This window comes from Anas acuta, chromosome 1 (assembly GCF_963932015.1).
Source record: "Anas acuta chromosome 1, bAnaAcu1.1, whole genome shotgun sequence".
NCBI classification, from domain to species: Eukaryota; Metazoa; Chordata; class Aves; order Anseriformes; family Anatidae; genus Anas; species Anas acuta.
In genome coordinates this window covers 178,928,502-178,951,843 of record NC_088979.1, presented here as the reverse complement: position 1 = coordinate 178,951,843, position 23,342 = coordinate 178,928,502, and the positions used below count along the sequence as shown (strand labels likewise).

The 23,342-nt window shown below is 41.7% G+C and overlaps 1 protein-coding gene across 5 annotated transcripts in view; it reads right to left on the bottom strand.

The window, feature by feature from the left end:
• Positions 1 to 23,342, bottom strand: part of ST7 (suppression of tumorigenicity 7) — a 139,723-nt gene continuing 116,381 nt past the window's right edge. For all 5 annotated transcript variants that reach the window (XM_068669537.1, XM_068669538.1, XM_068669541.1 and 2 more), the window contains 4 exons: positions 15,284 to 15,434; positions 9,065 to 9,157; positions 5,975 to 6,114; positions 1 to 324 (listed from right to left, as the gene is read on the bottom strand). In XM_068669537.1, the coding sequence (XP_068525638.1) occupies positions 229 to 324; positions 5,975 to 6,114; positions 9,065 to 9,157; positions 15,284 to 15,434 (480 nt within the window). In that variant the 3' untranslated portion in view covers positions 1 to 228. The remainder of the gene's footprint in view (positions 325 to 5,974; positions 6,115 to 9,064; positions 9,158 to 15,283; positions 15,435 to 23,342) is intronic.

Here is a 23,342-nt window from a genome sequence, read left to right as displayed (position 1 = left end):
TGCAATACACAAAAAGTTTATTTTTAAGTTTGTCTTTTCTGAAGGCAAAATATAATAGAACCTAACATCAATGTATTTTGTACAACAAAACAGTTTTCATATGAGAACAGACAATCCATGAAGAGTTTTTAAGTCTTAGAACTGCTTCCCTTTTTATCATGCTTTCTTGTGGTCAACAAAAAGTTGGCACAGAAGACGTCATGGCAGTCAGTCCGCGGGTGTGCTCCCTCAGATCCTCGTCAGCTGGTGCCACAGGCTGGAGGGCAGGATGCTTTCCACTTTTTCCATCACAAAATTTAAAGGGGCAAAGAGGGTGCTGAGGAACTGCAAAAAATCAGATACACGTTCAGGTCAAAATCCAGGACACGATACGCATCAGGAGAAAGCTGTCTGACATGACAAACTCTCGCTGCTTGCTTCTCTAAAACTCTGTGGCATTATAGAAATGAAACAATTCATGCATAAAGCCTTTCTGCCAAATTCTGAGCCTCACATGTGTACAGATTTCTGGATTTTGCAGTCAGGCAAGGAAGAGCCCCGTTTCTACAAAGATCGAAGTGATGAACTACAGAAGTTTCCACAAGTCTAACATCCTGGACCGAGGCTCACACTAAAGCCACTAAAAGCTCAAACCAAATCCTACTGAAGTGAAACAGGCTTCATTACACTGATTTTATTTACAACTACTTAATAATACAATTATTTATTTTATTTTATTTGGCATTACGCTAATTTTAATTCAACTGTGCACATCCCACGGAGGTGTTCTGGAGCCCTACACATGTGTGAGAGAATCCCACGATGTGCAGAGTCGGCTGCCTCAGGACTCTGAGCCCTGTGCCTTCTCACGGTTTTGGCTGATGCGACTTTGCCAGAAACAAACAGCTCTGTGTGGAACTGAGCAGCACAGAGCTGCACCAGATTTGTGTTTCAGTTACTGCTGCGCAGTCGGCACAAGGCACAAACTCTGCTTACTACCCTGGCAAGTCTATTAAGTCTCCTTAGGAGGTCAGTGTTAAAGCTGATCTGGTGCTGGATGTGTTCTCTGTTTGCCCGTAAGAAGTCTCTCTCCTGACAAAAGGAGGGCATCAGACAATACACGACACACATACGCTCTTTTTAATGTTCTGAATTCAGTCCATGCATTTTAAAGGCAACAGTGAGCACTGAAACTCTTTTTTCCCTTCTTGGACACATTTGCATACAATGCACACCCTGCATCACCGTCAACTTGTGCCTCATGGAAGAATCAGGTAGGGCCATCGCTGGTAAAGAGATTTTGTCATAAGCACAGGTCAGAGAAGAAGCCTTTCCTACCTGCAGCCAAACAGTGTTGCAGCTGTAGCCCTACACACCAGCTGTCAAGCTATTGGCATGAATCAAAGCTGGATGAACGCAGCGCTGACCTCCCTAATCTCAGAGTTTGCCATTCCTGCTCCCAGTGGCTCGCCCAAGTGCAACCATTCCCCTGGTTAAGCTGGGAACTGTTCCAACACGTCCCGTGAATTTTGAAGCATATAAAAAGCTCCTCAGAAGCCAACTTCTGCTCTTTGTGCAGCACTTCATCTAAGTGGTAGTCTTGCACCAGCACACGTACGTGGATAACACTCAGCTTTGTGACCTGTGCTAATTGCCTACTTGTTAAATCAATTAAGCCTCATTTGCCTGATGGTAAGTTTTATTGCAATTCACAGATTTTGTGTTCCTGAAGTAGTCGATTACATCCCGTAACAAAGATTCTGGAGCAGAGAAGAGCTACGTCTTTTCCACCTGGCTTATCAGCTGGTTTACACAGGATAACTGAATTCATGGCTACCAAAGCCTGGCTCCACTGAAGCCCGAGCAAAACCCCTGCTGGCAGCAAGTGGTTCAGGATGCCACCTGCTCTCTTCTTTGAGCCCACGTAAATGGGGTGCGCTGAGGCTGTCCCAGGGGCGATCTTGAAGTCTCCTCTCCTTCTAAAGTGCTGATGTTTGCCTCCTGCCTTCTCCTTGCTAATCCATGATATTCTCGCTCACTGGGCACAAGCAGCCTGTCTCTCACAGATCCAGCTAAAACCCTGACCCCACAGCTCAGTTTCTCTTCTCACAGGTAACAAAGAACCCATTTCCTGGCCCTGAAAGCTGCAGGACACAAAGGGCTCCTCTCAGCTGACAGCGTGGTTGGTGCAAGGCCTGGTAGCCAGCCACCAGGCTGCTGGAGCAGGGCATGGTGTGAGGCCCTTGGAAAAATGGTGCTCCTGTGCTCCTGCCCTCCAGCAGCTCTGGCAGCTGCCCATCCGGCTGGTTCGCCACCCAGGAGGGCTCAGTCTGCATCACACAGTTTGGTTTTAATGTTTTTTGCTCTTCCCTTCGGTCCTGCCTTTTCTTTTCCCACACAGAACAGAAAAAACAGGAATTTGAGGTGGCAGAGCTGGCGATGGGAGACCTGTAAAAGTTTGCTATCGTTATTTTGTATCGTTATATTGCTGCCATGTTATGAAGGAGCTGCATTTAGATATTGTTATATTTCTGCATGACGTTGAAGACTTTCAAACGCATTTACACTGTGCAATTCCATCCAAGCCATGCAATCAGGAATTTGTTTTGCTTGTATTCATGTCCAAAATATTCATGTATTCAACCTCCAAAAGCCTCATTAGAAAGTCTAGCAAAAATTAAAAGCGTAAGCTAAGAACGTGCTTCTCCTAACCAAGCAAAAATGTTCAGAGCTGTTGTCACTTTCAAGTTCCTTATGCTCAGGCTGACAAAACACTCGAATGGGAGAACTGGATTCTTCTCATTTCTGCATGGGAAGAGCCAGGCCTACTTCCAGGTGCAACCTGACAGACTTGGCTGGATGCACTGGGAATATCTGCACTTGCTGCTCACCTGGCAGGCAGTGCTCAGAGCAAGTTGTGGCTCCAAAACACGGGGTGCACTGATGGGGTTTGGTGAACTCCTGTGAGCCTTTGTCAACCTCCGAGAAGAGGAAAACAGCTTTAAAATGCCTTGGACTTCTGCATCCAGTGCTGTAACACAGGCTGCTCAAAGGCACTGCCACAGAGGCACAGCCTCACACAGCGAGGTCCTCAGCACTCAGGGGCTTTCTCTGCCTTGGGGAGTCTGTCACTGCCGGATTCATACCTGTGGTCCCAGGACAGCCAGCTAGCTGACGTGGGGGTCTTTCCGTGAGAAAATCAGTTTTCTCTAAGTACAGATGATCAAGACTTCTGTACAAATTGAGTTTTACCTTGAAATTGTATGGACATGCCTAGTACCACTGGATTTAGTTCCCATTGTAACCAGCATTTCTCCTTTAGCTCTGCAAACAACAGAATCCGTGAGGCCTAGTCTCACCATGCATGTGGACTCCCACCTTTAGTAATGCCTCAGAACTCAGGTGGCAACCCCTCCTGGTGGTACCACTCTTCCTCTTTCAGCCAGATGCCCATTTTCACAACATTGTGCCAGAACACCACATCTTTGGGATCCCCACATGTCAGATTTGACCATAACTGAACAACTGGCCAGCATTTAGTAGAATGGATGGAACAGACGGGGTTAGAAAATGTCACTTCTGTGATTTCTTTCCTTTGCTCTCTCTCCTTCTTCCTTCCCTCTTGACATACAAGATTAAATGCTGTTATTAACACAGTTCGCAACTAGATTTTTTGCAGACTAATTCATGAAATTGAGTAGATATCCACATATGGGGTGGTCTCCACAGCTTTTTCACAAATCTGTATGTATGCCAAACCAGTCTGGAGCCCCTGTGTGCCAGGACAGTGAGAGCGTGTGGGTTAATGGGCTATGGAAGAGTGCAACAAGATGCTTCCTGGAGAACAGGTCAAAGCCAGTTCCCAACGCCCACTCATGCTAACTTAGTTAGTGTTTGTGAAATACAACAAATATCGACTTACAGTAACATAAGCCTGGGCTGTGACGATGATATTACATCTGTGAAACGCTTTTGGGACTGGAAGGCATAGAGAAAGAATAATCTTGACCCATTAAACCACAGTTTCGTGCTGTTTGTAACAGACCACAAGGCAATGAGCACTGACCATGCAGGCGTAGGTAACTCAATGCATGTAGCTACAGCAACAGTCAACACATCCATCTTTGAGTTATTTATGAAACGATCTTCCCTAAAACTGAAAGGGACGAGCTATGGCTGGTCAACCTTTTCTATTCTGTCCTGACACAGCTACATTTCAAAGAGATGGCTGCTGTGATTTTCTTCAGTCTCATATACCTGAGCTACTTCTCCCGGAGGAGATACCAGAACGAGCCATCTGAAGCAAAGCCTTTTTGTGAGTCACTGAGGGAACGTCACAGGCCTGGATTCTGCCCTTCCTATGTACAACACGAGCTGTGGTGTCTGTTCTATTAGTTTAACACCAACGGCAACTGCACTTACACATCAAGGAAGCAGATCCTTCTAGAGAGACTCTGCTCCCCAAATGGCCTTGGAGCCTGGAGGCTCCACAAAACTGAGAAACAATTACTAACATCACCACTAAACTTCTGATGTTTCTGTCTGATTGCACTCAGTAACCACAGCCAGGTGAGTTAAGCTCACACAAACACGCTACCAATTTTCTCCAGCTCCAGCAGCTCACTGCCTGCAGTGGGCACACTCAGTGCAAAACCTCATCGTGCTGCATGCTTGACATATGCCCTTTGTTGAGGATACAGGGCTGACGAGCACAGGGACAAGTCTAACAGGGACAGATTTCATCTCATTAACTGGCAGCATCAGAAAACTGAAGATTACACCGAAAGAGCCCCCAAACAAGGGTCACACATTGCAAAGACTGAATGAAAAAACAAACAAAAACGCTTAACAAAGAAGCTTCGGAACATATGCCTGAGCTGCACAATTACTGTCCATCAAATAGAAACAAGAGAAAAGAATAGCATTTCAGACAGTCTTCAGCACTTTTTACTGATAGAAGTGGTATCTTTTGCTACAGCTTAACTTATTGTCTGTCTTCTAGAACTAATGAAGCAAAATTATTGACGCTAGAGCCATTGCTGTACCAGACGTCCATCACTCACAAGCCTTGTGGAAGACCTGGTTCCCTTGCAAAGGGAGCTTGAGAAAGTATTTGCAGTCTGGAATTTGACAAAGCCATTCAGCCTAGTTTTCTTCACCCCTGACCCCTCAATGTCAAAAGCAACAAATCCACAACACCTATATCAGGTACAAATATATTTGAGAAAACATATTCTTACAGAGGATATCCAGCATTTCCTGGAAGAGCACACAGTTTTTTGATCATCTTGGAACTGTTCTAGAATGTGTTTTTGTTGTTGTTGTTGTCTGTTTGTTTGTTTGTTTGTTTTCATATCCTAGAACACCAGAACAATGATGTTCTTGGCTTTGAAATGAAAAAAAAAACGTGTGAACAGTTCATGGCCTTTCCCCCTCAGCCTCCAACTCTTATTAATCCTTAGTGGGTTACAGAAGCAGAATTAGCACAGACTTCCCTGGATGCAGTTAAGAGAAGTTATGAGGGAAGTTATGAGTACATTGATGGTACTTGTTTCATGGGGAAAGAACAGAGAAATTTCCCCTCGTTAAGAGCAGATTGTTTCTGCTCATTCTAAGAGTTTTCACTGCACTGGGAAGCATGGTACAGTCATTAATGGCTCTACACTAAACAGAGGAGTTCTGCAAACCATAATTAGTTTATTTTATTGGATTATGTACGCAAACACAGACATTACCTTGTCCATCCGAGACCTTTTTTGGCAAAATCACAAGAGATGTAACCTAACCAAAGAGCCATGTAAACCCAAGAAGACAGTAGTGTGTTTCACTGATTCAAACCCTTGAGAGTTGTTCAATGTCCCTGCTCAGACATCTCATGATGTTTTATTTATATTAGTGAATGTGCAGATGTTTAATCCTCAGCAATATTTCTCTCAGCTCTTCCTGTATCTGTGTCTTTAGTTACCAGAAGAGAGCAGCAGCAGGGAATACTCACAGCTTTTGCGAAGACCCCCATAAGCTCTGGGAACTGATGTGTCAAGAGGGCTAGCATGGCTGTGAAAGAACAGAGTCCAGCAGTGAAGAGGATGAAGAAGGGAAGCTCTTTCTTGGGGTAAACTGAAACTTCATGAAATGCTGTAGAAAAAAGAGGGAAGGAGAGGGCATTGAATGTAAAAACAAACAACATTCTTATGTGGTTTTAAACAGTCATAGACACCCAAAGACGCTTTTGAAGAAAGAAACATACAGAAGATCTGAAACATCTTAGGCCAATGCTATTGTTGTGTCAGCTGTCTTACTGCCAAGTAATTCTGATCTCAAGATCCTATCTACCTTACTCTGACCTACCTAAAAAACTACTTTTGCTTTCCTTATGTCAGAGCTAGCTGTAATGCAACTATGCAACCACTAACCCCAGAAAAATTACCTACAAATAAAATGGCCATTTTTTTCTGCAGACCACTGACTAGCCGTATGGCTGCATGTTTGCTAATGCTGATAAACACTGGGTGCAGAAACATTCACCTGGGAGCAGCAGTGGGAGCAGTCTTTCAGCAGCCGCATGGTTGTGGATTGGTTTAAGCAGGCTGTAAAACTACCTTCATTGTAACAGTAAATTCTGGGGCTTACATGTGCAGAACCAAGAAATGCTATCCTAAGTGTAGGACATACAAACACATACTTTCAATTCCAAATTTTCACAATTCTTTGTATCCTTGTAACAATGCAACAGCTTTTGGAAGTTTTGAAAAATGAACTTTAACAGTGAAATTTTAACCTGTTTGTTAGTATACACTAAAAGGAATGCAAGAATTTCCTTGACTCTGGTTATTAAAAAATTGCTCACTGGGCTTTGGAGGAAGCAGCACAGACAATAATTACAGGGTTGGAGGAGGACAAGGAGCACTCTACTAGAAGATTATATTCCTTAAACCTTTATGGTGGCTCTGATTCAAGGTGAAAATCTGTCTGGGTTGGCAAAACGTTTGGTGAAATCTTGTCTGCCTGCTTCACTCATTCAGTCCATAGTTTGGAGTTACAGCCAAGATACATGCAAACTTTGAAATATTTTTTTCTGATACAAGACCAACCTCAAAGCTTCCCATATACCGAAATCCCCTGACTATTTATACGCACACAAGACATTACTCTTCCATTTTGCCTACTTTCTTCACTTCAGTGATCAGGTCTCATCTCACCATACGTGCAGGCAACATAAGCACAGGGCAATCCAGCAGCATGGCAGAGCAATATGACTGAGCTCTTCCAGGGTGGAGTGCTTTCCAATACAAACAGTAGGAATTCTTAAGATTTTAAATTTAAATATTATAAACCCAAAACATGTTTAATTTAGGGGTTTTGTATTATTATTATTTATTAAAAAAAAACAAACACATAATTTGCAATATTAATGTCGACAATTTCTGGTGTGCAGTTGTTTGCATGTGCCTTTGACACGGCCTCAAACTTCTTTTTCTTGTGTGTTATCAAGTCATGGCTAAAGTTATGCGATCGGTATTTTTAATTGGAATATCCTCTCAGATCTCAGTGCTCTGGTATCACTCCAGCTGACTCTCCTTTGAATCACAAGCAAATAAAGGGTGTGGACAGGTACGACAAACCGCTTTAACCCATCTGTGTCTGTCACAGTACATTAAACCCTTCCCTACTCAAAACCAAGAGATTTTGCAGTGAAATGCATTTCCCATAACTGCAGGAACAACACATGACTATCTGAGTATGTTGTTAAAGAGTCCCTTGCTTCTAACATCTGACAGGAAAAAATCATTGTGCATCTAGAACGAGAGTGCTGAACTATTCTGCATGACTTTGTCATTCCTGCATCTCCTGACACTCCACCCTCCCCAGTTCAGTATCCCTCCGAGTAAAGCATGCAGAGCACTCGAAGAGGTGTTGTTGTAATTAGGGTGATTCTAATGGGGTGGGGAGATACTGTCGGTTGCCAAGGATTTCTGTGTAATATCAGTGAGAATGCGCTGTGAAGGAGAGCCTCACAGTGAGCATACTGTAGCCATCTTATTCTCACCTCATGTTTACCCAGGCTCATTAAAAGTGGCGATACATTTTTTAGCCCAAAGCAGAGAGGTCATGAATGAAAGACTACAAAGAGAACAAATGCCCTCAAAACCAGCACTCCCAGCAGAAGCAGGCTGAGTTTTACTTTTTTCAAAGATTTCTCTTTATTGCTTCATCCGAATAGAGACAGTGAGAGAGGGATCTCCTTCCTCGGATCAACCTGTGTTTGTCTCCTCTGCACTTGTGTGTGTCCCATGTGTGCTCACAGATCCCACTGCCTTTGGTGAGAAAACATGTGGGACCGAAGCCTAACTGTATACAAGGCTGGCTGCTTCAGCTCTTCCTCTGCATTCTTGTGCTCCCCTGCACGCGCCGCAAGCAGTCCCATTTGCTTGTTCTAAAACTCTTCCCCAGGGCTGGATCTGTCTTTATAGCTGTATCTTGCAGAGCACTGGGAACACTGCTGGCACTTAGCTAATACATACCATAAACATATATGATAAATGAGTGAGATATTTTCACATCAATCTCTTTATAATAGCACACACATCATTACATGAAGAAAACCCTTTCTTGTTATTTTGGACGGCTTTTCAGAAAACGTCAAAATAACCTGTCAGAATAACAGCTGCATTAATGATCCAGCCATCCTCAGGCAGGTTTGATCTTGCCTTGGAATTAAGTAGCTAGTGTGTCTGCACAAGACTAACACGGCTGTGCAACTGTGCTCTTGGTTTGATGTGTTGTTATCCTAGATAAAAGATCAGACATATTTTCCACTGTCTTGGCAAGAGAGAAGCAGTGAGATCTAACAGATTTATATCTCCTCAGTAATCTCACTCCCTATCTCCATGCTGTTGACAACAATAAAGATAGCTAATCATCATGAACTATGGCCTTTTAAACAATCAAGTGAGCTCCAGAGACTTGCTGTCAACTGCTTGCTCCAATCCAGCACATTCAATTTAAAGAGCATCGGTAGCAATCGGTATGGTGAGACTCATGTAAACACTTCTTTGATGCCAACAATAAGAAAAGTGCAACGTACATGGTAGTAGTTCTCTATCTGCAGTTTCTGTACAAATAGGGTAAGGGTAGAAAAGATGTCCTTTTTCCAGTGGATAGGGGATCATTCTGAAAGCTGGAAAGAAAACAACACCATGCATGAATTACCGTGAGCGTGGCAGTCACTGAAGACATTTAACTCCATTGACAATTTTGAAAAACAAACACAGAAACAGTAAAATGTTTATACGTTGTTACAAACAGTTTATATATTGATAAATGAAATGCCAAAATATAAATCTACACTTAGCTTTTGATACTGAAAACAGTTTACTTTTATTCTTGGGAGTGTCAGGTGAGACCCTGTTGCAGCTATGTACACAAATGTTTGCATGATCATGGCCTGACATACTTTAACAATTCTATGGCCAAATTTACACATTTTGTCTTAGACTTTCATGCCCCAGCATTTTTAAATTTCAGGGAAAGAACTGTATCTGATATAACACGTGTAGCCTGCAAAAATGACCAACCAAGCTTGTGAATTTTGACCAATCCTTGCAATCTCTGTGCATCAGGCATACTAAAAGTTGCATGGAAAAAAGCCCACTACCAGCCGCAGTGATTTACCCATCACACTCCACCAATACAGGTAACGTGGATGAGTCAAGCCCAGAGAACCAGTTTTCCATCATAGTCATGTTTTCATTTTGTATTTGGCAATCAAAGATTAATATCGAATTATTAAAACCAGGTTCCTCAAATACATTCTTCTTAAACGCACCAGATAAAGTCAGGTTTTTGATATAAATCTTCAGGTCGTGGATAAAATAATACTTAATCCTACATGCTTTTAAATTTGAAAATAATAACGGAGAGGGAGGGAGATGGATTACTAAATCTGGCCTGTGGTGATGTCATAGGCCATCTGAGTTATGCTCATGTGGTTTATGGAAACATCAGTGCACTTGACTGAATTATAGCTCTGCAATCAATGCCTCCTTTTCCATTATCCTATATATTATTCTCACTGTTAAAATGTCATCAACGTGTTATTCTCACTGTCCCTATGAACATCAGTCACTGAAGCAATATTTTCCTCACCAGATGTCCTAGAAGCACTGTGTATTTTAGATATTAGGTGCTGCCCACCCCCACGCAATAATATTCCATTATCTTTTGCTCTAAGGCAACTGAGGAATTGGTTTAAAATACACAATACCCCAACGTTTTCAGCTGTGCACACTGCATTTGAAATAATATTAGCTGTAAATTTTGTGCAATTGTGTGTTAATTTTTGATTACATTTAAAGCAATAGTACAGGAGTTGGAAATCCTCAAAGCAGAATAACAATTAGCCAGTGTAACTCCAGCTACTGTGGTATTTCTTTTTGTATTTGAGAATATTTGAATATTGTTTAAAAATAAAAACATTACACATTCAATTTCAATACTTGGAATGCAGCCATTCTGTATTACAGGTGTATGACTATCTGCATCTACGTAACACACTGCTTTTTGGGAGATTACTACGATAAATCATAAGAAATTTTTCTCTGTTGTCAGAAACTTCTTACACTGAGATAGAAAGAAAAGATATTCCGTGCCTCCGCTCTTTGTAAATCAAATACTCGTGTTTCTAAGTGCTTCTACAAAGTAAAACTACCTACCTAATAATTATTTTCTATGCGAGGAAGTGCAAAAGACTGTTGAATTACCAAAAATTTCAAAATTTTTGAAAAAAAAAATTTCAAAAGAACCTAGAAACCTCTCCATGCAATGTATCCTCTAGGAGAAGTCCTAGTATGATTTTCTTTAATGTCAGAACATGATCTACATCAGGAGACAACGAATTTGAATCTCAACCTCAATAGCACTATTAAGAAGAAATGCATTTGCATACAATCTTGGAATGATTCTCAGATTTTGTTGGCTAGGTGGTATTCTTTCAAGGACTTCTTAATGTATAAAGAGTGCCTTTATGGACAGAACCATGCTTTTTACTTGCAAGCTGCTTTAAAAATACTGAATTAACTATATTCTGTATAAGATTTTACAAACAGCACTGTTATGAAGTAACATGGCAATTCCATCTGTTAGGCTATAGAATATGCAGAGGCAGAGGGACAGCATTCTTTATTCATATGAAGTGTCTGCACTAACAGACCCACAATGAAGGTATCAGGCACACAGAGGTCAAAAAAATGGCTTGCTAGTGAGTATTTGCTGAAGGGACCAGGAAATTCAAACATCTAGTCTTGGAAGCACACTTTCCAAAATCTTTCTGCTCCTCCTTTCCTCTGGAGATTTGCATCAGTCTAAAGCAGTGAATATCTCATCCATCAGCTATCATCATGAACTTCAGGACATACTCTGTGTTTTCCACTGATCTGATACGTACGGTGCTTCCTGATAGAGCTATTGTCTTACCTCAGAGACAGTTAGGAGGTTTTAGACAACTGCGAGAAGGATAGAGGAACTTACTTTGAGAAACAGCAACAACTACCATCAAGATGTCTCCATTCAAACTCGTTGTCTACACTCATTTGGTGGGAAGCATTGGGCAGCTGGAAGCATCTCACTCTAACCTAGATGTCTAAAGCAGGTTGGAGGAACCAGCATCTATTCCCTTCCATTGACGGCAAGGGAGTCTAACGACAGAAAAAGCAAGCTCATTCAACAAGCTTCTGCTCTACAGATCTGTTTATACTCATTCTTGAGAAGAAAAAACAAACAGGTTCTCTGCTGGAAAATGACAAGTCGTAGTCATGCTTCTGCTCATTTCCTGCTCTGCAATCTCTCTCTGGGGCACCGCAGATTGGAGGATATAAGTGGCCTTTCTTCCTCCTGGCTCTCTGCTTCAACATGACATTCATCTGCAGCCTTGGAGACAAGGTGAAACCCAGAGTTGAAGTAACCTGAACCAGGTACTGCTCGGAGGGAGAAGAAAACCAGAATTCTTGTTCTGACACTAACTAGGAGAGTTTTGGGGAAGTTGTTTTTAACTCTATGAGCCTCAACTACATACTTGCATAACAGTGCTCCTTAGGGCTTCATTAAAGCTACTGAAATACATGTACTTACTGTTGACAAACATCACAAGAGCATCAAAATCAGCATGTGGCAGAGGAGCATCAGAGCTTTCTGCCCCACGCTTGTTCCCTAAGAGGCAGTCCCTTAATTTCCAGCAGTTTTAGAAAACAGCCCAGGCTGTAAAGGTCTTCTAATATTAACCCTTCATACTCTTCACAGTGCCCCCAAAAAGCCAAGTAAAAATCCAATAAACCAAGCCTTGTTTGATCCTCACATGAAACAACCTTGAGTGTCTGTACAACAATGGATGTGGAGGGATGGATGTTCAATGCTCGTTACTTCAAAATCACTAACAGAAGTATTCTCCTGAAATTTTGGCTTAATATTTAAACAGATGATCAAGCCTCTTCTGCCTCACCCTAAATTGCAGTAGTATTAAGACTGTAATTGAAATCAAAAGGGACAGTAAAGCTAAAGATGGCAGAACGGATTGCGTTGAATTTAAACAGCCACCTTCAACATGTGACCGAATATTGAATATTTACAACAAAATAGTTTATTTAGCAGGATTATCAGCCACAGAAGAAAGTACTCTGGTGTATACACAAAGAGTTTATGTATAAACAGAAACTACTCCTACAGTGGCAATTCACCGTTGATCCATATACTCGTAAAAGCTACCATAATGGCTGAGAACACGTAGGTATTTACTCTTCATGCAAACAATGGGAAATGTGGTGCATGTTTAGAAACTGACAGTGATGATCAGGCTCCTCGGACTCCCTTGAAATTTGGAAACACTTTCTGTATGGAGCACCTGAATCCAACCCAGAGCAGCATTTCACATGGTGTCACTCGGGCTTACAATCTGCACCATGAATACAACTTTATTTTGACTGATCAAAAAAAAAAATAGGAGCAGGAAACAAATAACTTTCTAGTTTGATGATTATCATTATTTTCATAACCTCACTTCTCTCAATTACTGAATACAATTTAGACAAAGCACTCTGTAGGCACTTCAGAGCTGAAAATACCACAAAGACAACTTTTGTCAGAGGCCACCTTACTTAGGAGTGCCCTTATTCTCCTCAGAAGCGTTCAGAAGGTGCACCCAAGCAACTAACTCAGACACTGTACTTAGTTCTGCCCAGTTGTCACAGGGTTACAGCTGAAGAGTACACGTGTCTGTGGGCTTTACCTTCCTACACACAACCTGCTAAGCTGAGGCTTGTGGGTATTTTAAGCGCATTGGCAGAATAGCACAGTTTCAAGATGTGACAAGCACATGAATGAAAGAAAGTGAGGGCAACTGACCCCATATGGCAGGCTGTTGGTATGAAATAGTATTTAATTAACTCTGTTTTCTCTGTCATGTTTCCACTGGATTTAACTTACAATTAGACAGAGATGCTAAGGAAACCTTTATCAAATAAAGGATGTAACAGCAACATAAACAGCTTCCTATATCCTTAAAGAATGTTACCCATACTAAGATATGGACCAGAAGTTACAATTATTAGACTAAATTCTGGTGAAACCATTAAATCCCATGACTATCCATGCTTAAGGAAAATCTGAAAAAAGTTCTTGAGGGCCACTGCACAGTTCATCTCTCTCTGAAGCTGCTGTGCAAAATGAGATTTTTCTTTATAGGTTACACAACAACAGTCATTAACATCTTACAGGCTAAGGTACCAATATTTCCTAATGAATTACATATTCAGCTTGCTGTGGGGGGTAATAAAGAGAGGAATTGATTCATGTAGCTAGATGGGAATGCCCCACATTGCCTTGAGGCACAGATGACTACATTTCCTAGTTGGCAGGATGACTGCAGTGCAACCAGCCTCCAGTGCCACAAGCTGGTCTTGGAAACAGCCCCTTAAGGACTCCCCAGCCTGACAAAGCAAAAGAAGATCTATTTGGGATTCTCTCCAAAATGCTGCTCCATAATGATGACATATAATGAGGCTTTGGGCTAAAGGACTTCTGCAAGCATCTGGAAAAGAAATTCTACAGAAGGACAAACCACTGAAAATAAACCACTGGTAAGAAAGCTATGACAGAGAAAATAACAGAATGGAAGAAATCACAGGAAAAAAGCAAGCTGATAGGAGAGAGATCAACCCCCAAATGACTATGTTACTAATTACCAAACAAGGTGTTCTACACACCTAGAATTAAGGCCATTGTTTCCTCAGGAAACATATCCTACAGATCAGACAAGTTCAGGTCATTTAATACAGTGACCGAGACAGTAAGTCACTTTTAAGCTGTGTTTCAAGTGGTAAGTTCCTTTCTGTAGAAATTATCACAGTGACAACCTCTACCTTCTCTAACAAACCTAAGTGAGAAGAGCAAACGAAGGAAGGAAAAAACTGGTGGTATGATAATATATGAAAAGGCTGAAAGAAAGCAGAAGACAGCACTGCAGAAAAAAATGGACTGGATTACAGAAAGAAAAAATCATCATAAAAAAGGCCATAAAGGCTCTTTCTAAATGGTCGTTTTTAATTCCTTGAAACCTGAAAAGGAGACATTAAAGACAGGATAAGGTAATTTAGATGTGAAGGGGTAATATATGATCTTTGGAGATCATACACTCTAACCTCCAACTCAAAGTAAGGTCACCTTCCAAGTTAGATCCAACTGCTCAGGGCCATGTCCAGCTGAGCTCCGAGAACCTCCAGGGATGGTGATCTCACCACCTATCAGCAACCTGTTCCAATGCATCACCACTTTCATTCTGAAAATATTTTTCCCATGTCTAGATTGAATTTCTCGTGCTGCAACTTGTGTTTATTGCATCTTGTCTTTGTGTTGTGCCCTTCTGAGAGGACTCTGGCTCTATCTCCCATAATTTCTTTCTACTGGGTGTCCAAAGACAGCAGCCGAATCCCCCTTACACCCACCAGAAGTCTTTCCCAAGCTGGATAAACCCAGCTCCCCCAGTGTCTTTTCCTACATCACATATTCCAGCTTCCCAGGCATTCTAGCGGTCCTCCACTGGATTCACTCCAGCTTGTCAATGCAAAAAAATAAAAATCAAAATCATAAAATACTGTCTTGCTTTATACTACACATTTCAAATATTTCAGTGCTAGTGAAGATATCACTGACCTCCAAAAATTCCACATGCTATACTTCACAAAAATCTCTCATTTTCTCATGACATTCAATGAAAAATATTTGATTAGCTTCTTTGTAAGAAAAAAGAATTACTTACTGCCTTCCCATGTACAGTGTAAGAGATTCAATGCTCCCTCTACCCTTTTCCAGTGTTGAAGATGAAAGAAAGCATATGCTATTGCTTCACTGTCCCCTCTCTTCAGAATATGTTCAGGGGGCAGAATTAAGCTTTTCATTTCTAGTAGATACTGCAATAAAAAAGCAGAGTACAATTATTTCAGGAGTAACAAAAAACACAGAAAGCTTCCTGCAATTCTACAATGCATACTGAAAGGTCTATTTCCCTAAAGCATTTCGTTTCATAAGTGTTTCATCAGATGTGTAACATCAGCAACTGCACTAGGAGATAATTACGAAATGATTCCCAAACACTAAGACACGCTGACAGATGGTTAATGTTTTGCTCTTCACTTGCAGCAGGAAGACCATGGAGAATTTCAAACTGAGATGCCTCTCTTATCAGAGGGGAAGAAAAAAAAAAGCTCAAAGTAGAAGAGAGACTGTAATTACAAGAGCTTTTTAATTAGAAATGTTCATAACGAAATGAAGACGACATTAAGCAGTTGGATGCACATAGTCATAGGTTGCACACAGGTATCTTTACTGCATTACCATCCACAGGGTGCTAGGTCTATAAACATGCAGGGCTGGCAGCCACCTAAGTGGCTACCAACAATTTACGAAGAAATAAGGTTTACAAAATGTAACAAATATCAGATTTCCACCCAAAAAAAAAAAAAAAAAGTACTTGATATTTAAGATTGCTACTCAAAATACTTACTGAAAATGGCATGAAAATGAAAAACACCACTGGCCAAACCCACAAACAACTCACCCTGTTAGTGGATCCCCTATAGCAGCAGGTGACTGAAACACACAGAGGGTTCATGCCACAGAAGACAGAGGTCCTGAACATTACTCAAGCAGGGGATCTTTCCTCATTCCCCAGCCCAAGAGTTAGGCCACTACCAGATCAGCAGACATTGCCTCAGCATTGGCGTTACTTCGTCACAGTCAGTGGAAGGGAAATTTTTTTTTTGGAGTAGCAAAAATAGATTTAAAGATGAGAAACTGCAGATTTTAGATAGGGAGGGTAACAGTTTGGTGAAATTAAAGAGGGTACAAAAGAAAGCTATGGACAATCACCAGCAAAAAGAGAGAAAGTGTGCAGCCCCTCTACTCTAGATAGTCTCTGTGCCTATGCATTGGTTTCTGCTCTGGTTGGGAATAAAGATGACTGCAGAATTAAGGACTGACAAGAACCGAGTGCAGGCCTTCGCCAGAAGGTTGCTGTGACCCATCAAAGGAGATGGAGAGGTGTGGGTGATGGCACCCTTCTGGCTCCTGTCAAATACCAACCTCTGCAAAGGGGAGACTTGCACACTGGCTCAAGTGATGCGTGAAAGAGGAACAAAAAGAGAAAAAAAAAAGGGAAAGAAACAAATGACAATTCCAAATCATCCTTGGAGAAAGGACGAGGAAAGGCCCAAGAGGAAGGAGAATCAACAGGCATGATGTCCTGGAGGGCATCCTAGAGCTAGTCATCCCTTCAGCCAGAGGACGCCTGGAAGGAGCTAGACAAACAGGTAAGGGATTGAAGAGGCCAAGATCAAAGCAGAGAACTGACAACACCAGGAAACAGTAAGTAGTTCAAAGGGAAAGAAAAATCACACGTGTTTCTGATGCAGGTCACTACTGAAGGAGAAAAAAATGAATTAGCAGTGTGAGTACCATGGGATATTGGATTTTCTCTAAAGCCGTTCAGAAAAATTAGAGAGCTCTGTGGAGCAGGTGGATTAGTGCAGGAAGCTGCAGCCTAGTAGGCAGGGCAGTCTGATGGGGGATTGAGTGGCAGAAAGAATGGAATAAAGACCTGACAAGGGAGCTGCTGAGCTTGCAGAGACACAGGGGATGTTCTTATTTACTGCCTATATGAATTTGTCACCCCTTTAAAAGCTCAGGTCCTACCCATTAAACAGAATGGAATATGGCTGTGTGGGATGCAGACTGCTTGCTAACTGCTCTGTTCTTTTAGAACACAAATCTCGCTTCCTTATATTTTGCAAAAATAAGATATTTAAGTATTTCAATATTTAAAACAAAGGGAAAAAAATGCCACTATTTGTAGGGAAAAAGAACAGGAAGGAATGTCCTATCTCTAGGAGCATTAAGACAGAAACATGCTCTTTTGATTCTTATGTACTGCTTGTTAGCAGTGATTAAAAATGAGTCAAGTGGAAATACCTGATGGTAGGATATATCTTGAGACTTGCACATCAAGTTGTGTTGATATGTACAACTACCTTTTCAGCCTTCATTTTTCTCAGTTTCAGAAAGACAAAACTATTTCTAAAAGTTTCTTGGGTCAGAAATGGGAGACACTCCTCCCCCACTGCTCTATGACAGCGCCTTTCCCAAATAAGATGCCCGTAGTATGGCTTGGTGACATTCAGGACGGCTCACACAAAGTTGATGGATGGCTCGAGTCTCATTCAGGCCCTGTAATCATTTCTGTTCTATGCACAGAGGCCAGGCTCACCTTTGGGGCATAAAAGCTATCAAGTAATTTACTCTGGAGGGACTGCCGGCAGGAATGCTGCCTGTAGGCAGCCCCAGGCAGACCTCAGCTGGAACACTGCACATCAGGCACATCCAGAAACATAAAGCTCAAATTCTACAGGAACACAACAGAGCCAAGCAAGAACATGGCAAGCCTGCTGCGTGAGAGAACACTTCAAAGCTTCCGTTTGTTTAACCTACCTATAGAGCAGAAATGGGCACCAAAAGGAACGCAGCTGAAGGCTGAGCTCAATCATCTGAAGGAGGGATATGGCAGTCCACGACAATGAATGAATTTGATATCCTAGAATGACATCCATCCCTGTGTTGCTGTATTCTCAAGGAGAATTCAAGGGCCCTGAGAGCCCTTCCACCTTCCTGGAGGTCTGGCTGAGAGGGCTCAGGGTCTGCTTGCAGTTAGCACAGCCAAGGCAGACCCCATTTTTGGGTGACTGCAGGCTATTGCCACCCAGGTACCTGACAGAGAGGACTGAGTCTCAGATATCTGCTGGGTTTCTAGCAGATTGTCACTGTGATGAACACAGTCCCCACAAACATTTTGTACTGGAGAAAAAGGCAAATTCCAGTCAAATGAAATGAAATTAAATAAATCTTTCTTCCAAATCTGTTAAATCAGCTGCCAGTTTATCATGGTAATGGCGATCCTGATGGACTTCAACGTGCAACAAAAATCTGCAGCTCTTGGCTAGCCAAAGACATTTGATTTTGGTTCCCAAGTTGCTGCTATTGCACTTAAATCAAAGATGCTACATGAGACAGGCACAGTCTTCTTTCTCTTTAACATCAAAGACTACAGGGTGGGAAATTGGCTGTTTATACCTAATTTCCAAAGGCCTCAGTCCAGAGCACAGACTTGTTCTTACAGGACTAACGTAGACGTAAGATCCTAGCATACCAGCAAAATTCATAGCACTGTGAACTCCAGCTGGCTTTCCAAGAGAACAACCAACACCTGACAGATCCCTTATTCACCTGTGCCTCTCAATATACTGTGTGCACAGCCATGATCCTACACTTAAAGCAATAAAACTTCATCACCTTTTCAAAACTTTGAATACTGAGGGAAGACAGGGAGGGGCTTTCTGTCATTCTGATAGGGCTCTGAACCCAAGCACGGTTCCTGTGCAAGGGAAGCCAAATTAACACGCTAAATAACCACAGCAAGCAAAGAGTTGGCCATCAGGGAGGAAATGGAGGTGGCAAGCCCTGCACATTTCCACCTGCACTTGTTTTTCAATGACAAATGAAGAGGTTTAACCAGAACAGGAAATAATGCACACCACCACCACCATCATGGGGTTACCTTTTTTCTTTAAAAAAGGGACCAATGTGAGGAAGACAATCTAGAAAATTTCAGCCAGAATGATCTAGCTGTGATCAAGGTATCAGTGAATACTCAAGTTGCCCAACCATTACCGTCACCAACAGATGGCTCACCCAGCCTTTCACCACTGCACTGTGTTGGTTTGAATTTTGTGTTGGTTTCTGTTTGTTTGTTTGTCTCCTGGACTTTCTCTTCCCTCATCCCATACTTCTTCCTGACAAAAAGCTATCTTTCAGGATTTACAAGGGAAACAGCATGTAATTCCACAGAAGGCTTCTGGGCTGGCTACTTGACACTGTAATAGCAAAAACCACGAGCTACAGCCACTCTGGCCACATGTGGGAACGCACCTTTTAATGAGCACTTGGAGGATGACAGTGGAAACTTGCAAGGGTGTTACTGTTGTTATAATGCCTATAGGTGCAAACATTGTGGTAAGTGCTGTACAAGCACTTCGCTGTGTACACGCAGTGTAATATGGTGGAGTTCATAGTTCTTACTTGAATTGATTGAATACTCTTTATTTCCTCCGTAATATTGACAGCACTCTGCCTACTACTTCTCTGCTGGGAGTGCTTGTAACATTCCAAATTAATGAGCTACTTCAGTGCCCCGTTAGAAAATACATCAACCTATCTCAGGAAGGTTTTCCCTCAGTTCTGCGTCCTACCTCTGAAATTACAGCTCAGGCTGCTCACAGGCAACACTCACTGCACCTGTGACAGCATCGCCTCCAGGCCAGAACATCAGAATTTAACACTGTTTGGACAGGAACTCTTCCTCCCAGTGGGATGAGCAGCACAAGCTTAAAGCAAAGTTCCAAAATACTGGATTCTACATGCCCAGAGAAGCCAACTGTAGGTCACACTACAAGTCCTCATTGGATTGATGGTAATTAACAAGGTTGGCCTTTTTGCTGGAGATACAAAACAAATCACTGTCTCACTGAGCAGCTAAAAGCTCTCTTCAACATGTCTGGAACAGTTTCTCTGTAATATCATGGGGTGTGCGGGACGGATTCCTTTCCCATCTGGTATATAAATTTGTTTGCATTATTTGTTTCTATTAGCAACTACAACTTACGAGAAACCACGGGTGTGTTCAGAGACACAATTCTCGTTATAAAATAAATTACAGTAAAGGAGATAAGAAAGAAATAAGAAAGAATGAAAGGGAGAACAGGTAAATCTTTAAAAGTCTTCAAGTTAATAGTTGGTTATAACCTTTTAAGAAACAGTTTGCTCACAAAACTGACATTTCTTAAAGTATCATCAATATTTGCACTGAATAGATTGCAGTGAAGTTCAGCAGGTACCCTCTTTGCATCAGTTCAGTCCTTGGCTTACATGGCCACCCCAGACAACTGTGTGCAGGGCACACCTCTGGCTAAATTGTAACGATTAGATATAGATGGACCATCATCTGACCCTCTGACTTTACTAGACTTAAAAATGTTTGTGCCTTATGAATTGCAGAAAAGATCTGGGGGAGGGAGGGGTGCGCTTCTCAGGATGAGTTTGAGAGGAGGAAGCCTTGCAAATCGATTCAGAAAGGGTGTTCCGCAACTGAGGAACATCGCAGACACAGCTGTGGTATTTTATCAGCATTAACTCGAGATAGTTACATTGCAAAGAAGCGGGGAAGCTCCAACAATAACATATAAATAATATTGATGAAGTCTTCCATGCATACATACATACTTATTCATATGCTCCATGACCTGTGTACTCCCCATGACCGAGGATGTACTACTCTCTTTTCCATACAAACCCCTCAGGAATACAGTGATACCCCAACTATGGCAATGAAAACTTTCCTGTTGTTTAACTCTTAAATTTTTGAGCAGCACGTTGCCAGTGTCAGCACATTTCCTTGGGACAAACACTCTACAGTGCCTGATGCTATACTAACACAGAGGTATCCCGGAGCATACAATCTCATTTAAGAAAGAGATGGCTTGAAAAAAAATCAGGCAAGTGGCCACAAACAAGCAACACAACTTGGTGTTATTCTTCTCTTAGTGGAACTCACAGCTCTTTGCTTTGCTCTCTTTCCTGCTGTACTGCTGACTTACATCTGCTGCTGGTATGTTTTTCTTCTACTAAAAAGGAGCCTGAAAATATGCTGCCTGGTCACCTGCTTTCTCTTTACAAAGGCCATCTCTGCCAAGGCACAGAACTGCAGTTTGCTGTAGCTGAGCTGTCTCAGCAACATAAACAAGACAAACTCCGTAAACAGAGGTAATACCTTCTATCAGATATTTTTCTGGTACAGCCTAAAAAATTAAGTGGCTTTCAAGCACAGAAACCTTTTGATTACAGGTAAGATGTCTTCAGAACGAGAAACCACGATCAGTTGGACAGTGGTTCAGTTTTCACTGCAGTTAAGAAAGAAATCACTGCTGACACACCTCAGCTGGCCTTCCACTACACACCTGAGCTTCCAGAAACAGCACAGCCAGCTCAGCTGCCCAGCTTTATGGATAGATTTGGCAAAATGCACGGAGCTCTGTATTGCCCTTGTTCACTAAAACCTAGTTCTGGTACCTCCACGTGTCACATCTTGTCTCCAGCATAACTGAAAAGCAATGACAATTTATCACCTGTAGCTGAAGAAAACTGTCATCGAAACATACTAAAAGAAATGGAAGAAGAGCCCTGTGTCAAAAGAAGATTAATTGCTGGAAAGGGGGCTGCCTGAAGAAAGATTGCCAGCCTTACTAGATCTTCGTAAGAGGAGGCATTTTTGTGTGGACACAAAATAAATGTGGAGTCATCCAGTGTAGTTGGGTGCACACCCAGTGGAGTTGGGTGCACACCACAGAAACCAGCCAATGTTTGAATGTTTACTTTTCACCATCAGTGCTCAGAGAATTCCCATATCTTCTAGAGAAGAATTCGGATTTTGTCCGAGAATTCCCATATCTTCTAGAGAAGAATTCGGATTTTGTCCATTTGCTTACACAAAGCAAATTCAATTAATAACTAGAAACTTGGTGAACAAAATTCCAAAGCCAGGTTGCTTACTAGGTTTTTTTTGTTTCCCTTCTCTTTTACACAGGATGATCAGCCCCTTTGCATTCAAAAATGCTTGTGATGGGTAAGCAATCTATTTACTTATTAGAAATCCTTTTCGATGTAAGAGTAACTGCATTTTCATTTTCTTTTGCCTACACCTTCACATGACAAACACAGAGAGAATGCGCAGAGCACGCTGGCTCCCACGTGGAAGACTGGTGCTTTTGCAGGGTTTCTCACCTCTATGTAAAGATGGGAATCTGAGACTTTCAAACTGTTTCTTCTTAAAGTGTTCCTACATCTTCAAGTTACGCTTGAAATAAAGTGTAAGAAGGAAAATCTGACCATCTGACATGATGGCACACTGGACTGGAATCTGGCCATACATTTCCAGCAGTACCATAGTAGGAGTCTAATGGTTGTTTTACACCAACCTGTAACGGGTCAAAGGCAGACTTTGTTTCCAAGTCTAGCTCAGCAACATATCTCAGCATGGTCAAATTGTGTTCTCTGCTCTCTCCTCATCTCAGAATCTCATTAACGAAAATTTGCTGCTTCCCGTTAAACGTCTCAAAAATGCATTTCCAGTAATAATCTTTTTTATGTGATGAATTTTAACGATTACACCGAAAATGGAAAATCTCCTTTTGAGAGAAACCGTAAACATATTGGACCATTTAATTTTTTTTTTCCTCCTTAATACTGTAGGTCCTTTCAAGGCTTCTGCTGAGAACTTTGCAAATGCTTTCAGTAATATGTCAACTTCATAATTTATTTCTTCCTCGGTCAGAACAAGAGACTCATTAGCGTTAAAACGCTAAAGAAGCTTTGAAGATGTATTAGTGTTGTGGCACTGTTCAATTTCTGGTGATTTCTTTTTAGCTGCTTGCTACAGCTTATCTCTGTTTCTAGAGACTTCAATCATAATTGAGCAGAAATTGAGGTGCAATATCCACACTCTGCATAAATTTATAATCATGGATATTTTATTGCTACCTTTATAGCATTTAGCTAATAGCAAAGAGAATATAAGTGCAAAATCAGGAGTGCTGTATATTAGTCTGTATTACAACTGGTTACGCTGTTTTAATGTCAAAATATAAACTTTTTAAAAAAAAGCAACAACAAAGTCTGCTCCCATTAGTACCTCCTTATCCTGGTAATTCATCCTTTTC